This window comes from Miscanthus floridulus, chromosome 1 (genome assembly GCF_019320115.1).
Source record: "Miscanthus floridulus cultivar M001 chromosome 1, ASM1932011v1, whole genome shotgun sequence".
NCBI classification, from domain to species: domain Eukaryota; kingdom Viridiplantae; phylum Streptophyta; class Magnoliopsida; order Poales; family Poaceae; genus Miscanthus; species Miscanthus floridulus.
Window position 1 is genome coordinate 131,833,660 of NC_089580.1, and position 7,216 is coordinate 131,840,875.

Here is a 7,216-nt window from a genome sequence, read left to right on the forward strand (position 1 = left end):
AAAAATATTATTCGCTGATTTGTGGTGAAAGAAAAACGCTATACCATAACTAATAAGTCACGCTGATAAGTTCAAACGAACGGCGCCTCTACATGCTGGATTTCTTTAATCCACAAAGCAAAGCTTCGACTAAAGCGAGATTTGGAATCATAGCTGTTTGAACTCAGAGCCAACAAGGAGAGACTGAATAGCTTCAATGCTGACACCAATTTCTGAAAGATTAGAAGAATTGCAAACAGTCACAACCAAACTGTGCAAATCATCTTTCCCTGAAGAGATTTTATTAACATTACGATGGGACCGCTGGGAATTCATTCAGCCATGGTTAGGGAGCCAACGAACGAACGAACGAACTGCCTGACACACATTAGCCAGCGAAATTACAACGCCATATGTTCACTTCACATGAACACAACTCTGTCCACCGCACTGCCGCACTTCACTTCATAGAGGCTATGAAACAGGACGGGATCTTTGTACATGTTACCGCAAAAAGAACGATCGCTTCACTGGTAGCTGCTTCAGCTGGAGACCATGCTCACCATCATACTACTTCCTGCTGAACAGGCTGCGCAGCCTGCCGCGGTCCAGCTTCTCCAGCAGCTTCTTCGCGCCGGCCACGTCCTTCTCCGAGAGCTTCTTCAGGTACCCGATGGCGCCGTGGGAGATCATCAGCTTCTTGCACCGCTTGCTCGCCGACAGCTCCAGCAGGCAGGAGATGGCGTACTTCTTCGCCGTGTTCTGGGGGCTTGGGTCCAGCAGCTGCACCAGGTTGGGCACGCTCTTCTCGTCCTTCTTGATGTCCCTCGCGTTCGGGTCGCACACCATCAGGCTCGCCACCGCCTGCGCCGCGGCCTCGCGCGCGCCGTTCGACTTGGCCTCCAGCAGGCGCACCAGGAGCGGGATGCACCCGTGCTCGCCCACCAGCCGTTTCATGTCCATGCTGCTGGAGATCTTGCAGATGGTCGCCGCGGCAGCCTGCTGAGCACCCACGGAACCGTCACGGAGCACGTGGACGAGGCGCGAGAGCACGCAGAGCGACACCAGGCTGTCTGGTGAGACAGCGGTGACCAGGTTCCGGAGCGCGGCCACGGGTGATTCCTGCGGCAGTGGCCCGTCGAGGTAGGCGAGCAGGCTCCGGAGGCCGCCCTCGGACACGACGGCACGCCGCAGGCTGTCGTTGCTTGACGTAAGGTTCTGCAGGCACTCTGCGGCGTACTCCTTGGAGCCGAGAACGACGCCGGAGTCGAACAGGTTGATCATGACTCGCACGACGCCTTCCTCGGCCAGCGCTTGTCGGACTTCTGGCACGGCAGAGATGTTCTTGAGCGCCCCTGCCGCGGCGGACTGTGTGATTGAGTCCCCGGTCTGGCACATGTCGATGAGAGCCCGGACGCCGCTGTGCCCGACGATTGCACGGGCAATGTCGGGCGACATGGACAGCCGCTGCAGCGTGATGACAGCCTTCTCCCGCCCAACAAGACTGCCGGACTCTGCCAGCCGGATGAGCGGCGGCAGCGCGCCTTCTGACATAAGTAAGCCCTCGCAGCTGCCGGACTCGGCGAGCAAGCACAAAACAGTGGCCGCCTTCTCCCTGACCTTGGGTGCCGTCGCCGTGAGCAGCTGCACCAGCGCGGCCACGTTGCCACGGCCGAGCGCCGACAGCACGCTCTTCTCGTCCTCGCGCAGAGCATCGAGCAGGCCATCCACGGCACGGTGCTTCGCCTCTGCGTGCCCAATCTGCAGCCTGGCAAGCAGCTCCCGCACGTCCGTCTGTGCGCCCGCAGCCGACGCTGTCTCAGCCGGGGCCGCCGGAACCGTCGCGTCAGACAGCACACCAGTCTTGACAAGAAGAGAGCAATCCCTGAGGTTGAGGTCCAGCTTCCCGGCCAGCGCGTCGAGGTCGCTCTGCATCTGAAGCTTCCCTGCCTTCGGAGGCTCGTGGCAGCGCGCACCGAGCTCGGCGGCCTCCGCTAGCGTTGCAGCCACCGACTGCAGCAGCTCCCGACAGAGCGAGTTCTTGGAGAAGCAGGGGTGGCTGGACAGGTCCGACAGGCACGGTGGCACCCTCTCCAGCCTCGCTGCGATAGCCTTCCACCGCCCACCGAAGCCAGCCGCCGCGCGCGCAGCGGCCAGGGCAGGTGGCACCAGCCCCCGCGCCTGTTCAAGCAGCTCCTCTGCCGTCGCGTCCCCGGCCGCGGCCGGGCAGCTCCCCAAGCTCATTTCTTGGCAGCTACAACACCGCAGCTCGTGACCTGCAGTTACTCACACCAGACAGCCAGATTAGTGCTCACTGCTCAGAATCAAAACTCGCTCCCCGGCACCGAAGCAGAAAAGACAAAAGGGCGTATAGCTTCCGCTCTATGCGGGCCTTACTTTCGCTGCCTGTACAATGCAAATGCGAGGAGACCGCGGCTCAAATTCAGGACCTTCTGGTCACGAACAGTAAAATTCTACCGCTTGCATAAGATGTCAACGGAGAAGAAACTGGAAGGAGAAGCGTCGGCTATTTTAAATGAATCAAAAGACTAGGAAAGCTCCAGAAAACCATAAGCCCCACGGAGCTACACTCTCCCCGATCTTTTCTTGCTTTGGCTGGACGATTGGTACGTCGAATTGAGAGGCGTAAATGCGGTGACCACAGACACGAAATTATGAGCTGGTACGAAGGCGCTATCAAAATTTTCCCAGCTTTTCACACTGGTTTCCATGGAGAGTCTCTGGTCGTTTCAAAAATTTGACTGGAGAGAACGGTGGCTGCTGGGTTGGTGACGAGTGAATGCGAGCACACAAAAAAAAAGGCATGGGATTCTACAGTCTGCATGAGCTGCATGCTACATGTCCATCCAAATTCAAAAAAGTGTGACCAATGCATTGCTGTTCATTTGAGCGTGAGATTTTTTTTAAAAAAAATATCCATTTGGTCTGCACTATAGGCTAATGAAGCTAAATAAGGTGGTGTTTAAATCAAGGGCTAAAGTTTATAGATGTCACGTAGGGTATCACATTAAAGTATCAAATGGGAGTGTTCGAATAATAATAATAAAATAAATTATAGAAGTCCTCGGTAATCCGCGAGACGAATTTATTAAGCCTAATTAATCTATTTTAGCATATGCTTACTGTAGCACCATATTATCAAATCATGGACTAATTAGGCTTAAAAAATTCGTTTCGTAAATTAGTTACAATCTGCGCAATTAGTTTTTTTAGTCTATATTTAATACTTCATATATATGTCAAACATATAATGTGATAGGGATTAAACTTTAGGGGAGCAACTAAATAAGGCCTAACTCGATCATCAGACGGTGGTGGTATGGTGGGTTCCACTTCTACCTGAGAAGAGCGTGTGATTAAAAGCCAAAGCCGTGTGCTTAAGACTGACCCCACTTTGGAAGAGTAAGATTAGCATGCTGATGTTTTTTCACTACTTTCTTGTAGTATGATACTATAATCCAATCCAAAGATCTCGCACTTTCTTCACACAAAAGAATCATGGCGAAATAATTGCGTGGGGAACGTATCGTAAAAGAACCGAGTCCTCTGAAAAGATGACCGCAAAATCCCTCGGATGCGTCCCATTAAGACTGACCTACCACGCATGCATTCAAAGGAGGATCGAAAGAAATGCTTTCGCTGGAGGTTAAAAATGACAGCAGCGATGGGCTTATGCTAATTGACACACGAACACGCACAAAAAGCTAGCGAACCCAAGCGCACACAAATAGCCTAGCAGTACGAAAAAACGTGCGGGCCCACCTGTCACTGGCTGTGGCACAACCACCGAACCACGCGTGCGAGCTGCGACCTGTGCCACACGTACCCTTTTTCGTATAGCAAACCAACCACTTTTCTCGCACGAATTAGAAGGCCGTGTGGGCTCGTTGCGACTGGTGTGGTGGGTGCGGCCATGCATGCGGCACACGAAAATCGGGCCCGCGGCGGGATCGGGGAATCCAACGCAGCGAGCAAGCCCGGAGCACACAGTGTCTCGGGACGCTCCCGGTCCCGAAGGCGCGTTTCACACTTTCACTCGAGTCCAGGGCGGCGGGCCCGGTTTCCGTCGGCCGGAGAGCTAGCTCAGGTACCACGCGCCCGCCGCTCATTTGGTGGGCCATGTTGCAGGGGCAGTTGGGTCATTTGAGAGCCAGTGCCGTGCGGACGCCGGCGTCGGCAGCGTCGGCGCGCCGGCGCCGGCAGAGTTGAGGGTTCCTAGCTTATTATTGTGCGTTGCAAAAGGCCCCAAGGGGCCAAGGGTAATTTGTTTATTCTTATTTTGAGGTAGCCTAAAGGAGTAACAATGTCTACACTCTAAAGTAGGAACAAATCACTCCTAGCTCTCGACTCGATCGGTCTCTCCCAACTCCCCCAACCCCAAGCAAACGATGACTCGGCGTGATTGGTAGAAAATTCGAAACACTTATTACGGAGTATTATTGCAGGGATCATGGTTTGCATGGTGGCGAAAGCACCGCCGAATGGCGAACGCGGCAGCCAGGAGCGGAGCAGGGAGAGCGAACGCTTGGCTTCGAAGCCCACCCTCCCAGCACATGGAGAAAATCGCGATCGAGAACGACGAGCGAAAAAAGGGAGATCAGAAAACAGAGACATGTCCTGCAGTTATTACCTCTCTCACCGACGCCGCTTTCGCTCTCGCTGGTCGCGTCGCCGCCCGCCGCGCCTCCTCGTCCGCCGCCACTTCCCGTCGTCGCCCTCCACCTCCTCCCCCTCCCGGCGCCGATCGCCGCGGCGCAGAGTCGAACCAGAACTATAGCGGCTGCAATCAGGACGCCAATCATCAATCAAACGACAACCATCCTGGGAACACCGCAGCTCGCGTGGGCGTTGCTGCTCCTACAGTCCTACTCGGTCACTGCGTGCTTGGGAGGAGGGGGGAGGATTGGGGAATCATTTCGTCAGCGCACTCACCGCGAGCACCGCCGCCGCCTCTTGTAGCCGCCCCCCGACAAAGCTCCGCCTCCTCTGGCGTCGCGTCGTGTAGTTTCCCAGCGAGCGAGTCGTTGGGGGATTTATTTCCGGTGCACGGACGGGCGGACTTGGACAGGACGGCCGCTGCTTCGAAACGAGGTTTTGAATTCGGGGCGAAGCGAGCCATCGGATCGGGGCGTGGGGCCCGCGGGACGGGCGCTGGGGATCGGCGGGTTCCGTGGCTGCGGGATCCGACCGTTTGAGCCTGCTGCGGCGGATTGCGGGGCGGGGCACGCTCGACGCCACGACCGCACGGGACGGATTTTGAAATGCGCTGCCCTGCCGCGCGGTGAGTTGCGACGCGTACTTGCTGCGGCTCTGGCTCGCTGCCACAGTGCTAGTCTCGCCGACTTTTTACGGCTTTTCGCTGACATTCGCTGCAGCGGGCAAAGAGATGGACAAAGGAGGATATGATTTTTTTTTTGAATTCTGGTTGTGCTGCATGTACCTTCTTCGAGCTTCAAATCCTTTTCTCTCACTTTGAATCTACTAGGGCGCTGCTCGGATTTATTCAGTTCCGGCTCATTAGTGTTTTTGAAGGATCTAAAGCCGATTAAAACAACAAATTAAATTCTTTCTAATAAGACAATTACAAATGAGATTGGATTCGTCTCACCTTGTTCTTGTTAATTGAGACCATGTAAAACTTACATAAAAGCAACATTTGAAATGGTGGCAAAATCATGATAGGTTCCATTTTCAAGATTCGCGAATTCCTCAGCGACGTGCTTCCAATCGCCTTTGTGGATCCACGCAGAGGGTAACCGCCGTCATTATACACTGTCTTGGATAGACTTGCCACTTGGTTCGATTTTTAAGTGTGCACTCTTAATTTGCATGGGTGGAAATGGGTCTCTACTTCTAGTGGGTTTGATTTACTAGAAAAACGAATTAGGTTTGGGTTTGCTAGGTTCATATAGAGGGTGGAGATTTGGATAATCCAAAAGTCCAATTATACTCTAGTTACTTTTAATATACTAAAGTATGGTCTGCTTGGATTTAGGTGCCCATCATTATTTGATCTAATAAAATATATTGGAGATTAACTCAAAAGGTTGAGTGTCCATTGGATTTCTTTGGACTTGAGAGGTAACCAAGCTTTAATGCTAAGCTCTAGATATACTAGGTCCACATGTATATAGCCACACTAATCTGCACAACGTTAGGGATACTCATATATTGAGTCATCTCTAAAAAAATCAGTCAATTTCGTTTAAAATTTAAGGCTGTGAACATGAACTTTTATTTTAGGGTTCAGGTTTAAACATGGGGCCATGTATATATCCAGTCATACTAATTTGCTCAAACTATCAAGCAATCAAACTGAATCATCTTCGACAAATTTTAGTTAACTTCACTATAATTTTAAGGTATAAATGCGAGGTTTAATTGTAGGAGCTGGCTTTTGAATGGGACCAACGCACATATCTACAGCCTGTTCGTTTGCTCGTATCTGGCTTATAAGCCATGACTTATCAGCCAACAAACAGTATTTTTCTCTCACACCAAATCAATCAACAGTACTTTTACTCTTTTAGCCATGGCTTATAAGCCGAACTAGCCCAAACGAACATGGCGGTAGTCTATGTAATCTGCACAAAGCAGCGGGCAATTATATTGAGCAATGTTGTAAATAGCGGGCTACAACATTTAACGATGTCCTCTAAAGCTATAAAAAATTACAGGGAGCTATAGCGGAGGTTGGTTATTTGATTCCGTGGTTTCTACAGAAAACACGAAAAGTCTTGACTAATTATGCACAAAAATATTTACAACAACAACAACAAAGCCTTTAAGTCCCAAACAAGTTGGGCAAGAAAACATTTAACTAAGAAATATTTTATAAACACAAAAACTCAAGTACATGTAGAAGCTCCATGAGAGCATGTCTCCACATACCTAACACTCACTAAATCAATCAACACACTCATGGCTACAATCAACATTCATATTCATTCAACGCTCAATATTCAGTGGTTTAATAATTATTTATGGGTTACTAAGTAAGGAACATGATGAATCAGCATAGATTATACTCCTCTAGAATAAGGAATGAACAATTGGATGTGACATTAATAATTGGATTGGATTTGACATTAATAATTTTTTATTGGGATGGAATTAACTTGGATCTTTTTCTTGAATTTATTTAGATTTGTCCGTGTGGATTTGGATCCTAATCTATTATCACGTTTAGGTTCATGTTGGGTTGCACGTATATATG

The 7,216-nt window shown here is 50.8% G+C and overlaps 1 protein-coding gene across 2 annotated transcripts; it reads right to left on the reverse strand.

Moving 5' to 3' along the window:
• Positions 1 to 342: 342 nt before the first annotated feature.
• Positions 343 to 5,204, reverse strand: LOC136541631 (protein ARABIDILLO 2-like). Of its 2 annotated transcripts, XM_066533617.1 has the most exons (3): positions 4,933 to 5,204; positions 4,631 to 4,780; positions 343 to 2,255 (listed from the first exon to the last, which is right to left on the reverse strand). In XM_066533617.1, the coding sequence occupies exons 1-3, from the start codon at positions 5,117 to 5,119 to the stop codon at positions 550 to 552; spliced, it is 2,043 nt and encodes a 680-aa protein (XP_066389714.1). In that variant the 5' UTR covers positions 5,120 to 5,204; the 3' UTR covers positions 343 to 549. The 2 variants fall into 2 exon arrangements, with proteins under 2 accessions (XP_066389714.1, XP_066389721.1); XM_066533624.1 differs by lacking the exons at positions 4,631 to 4,780; positions 4,933 to 5,204 and adding an exon at positions 2,377 to 2,887.
• Between the last annotated feature and the right edge of the window lie 2,012 nt (positions 5,205 to 7,216).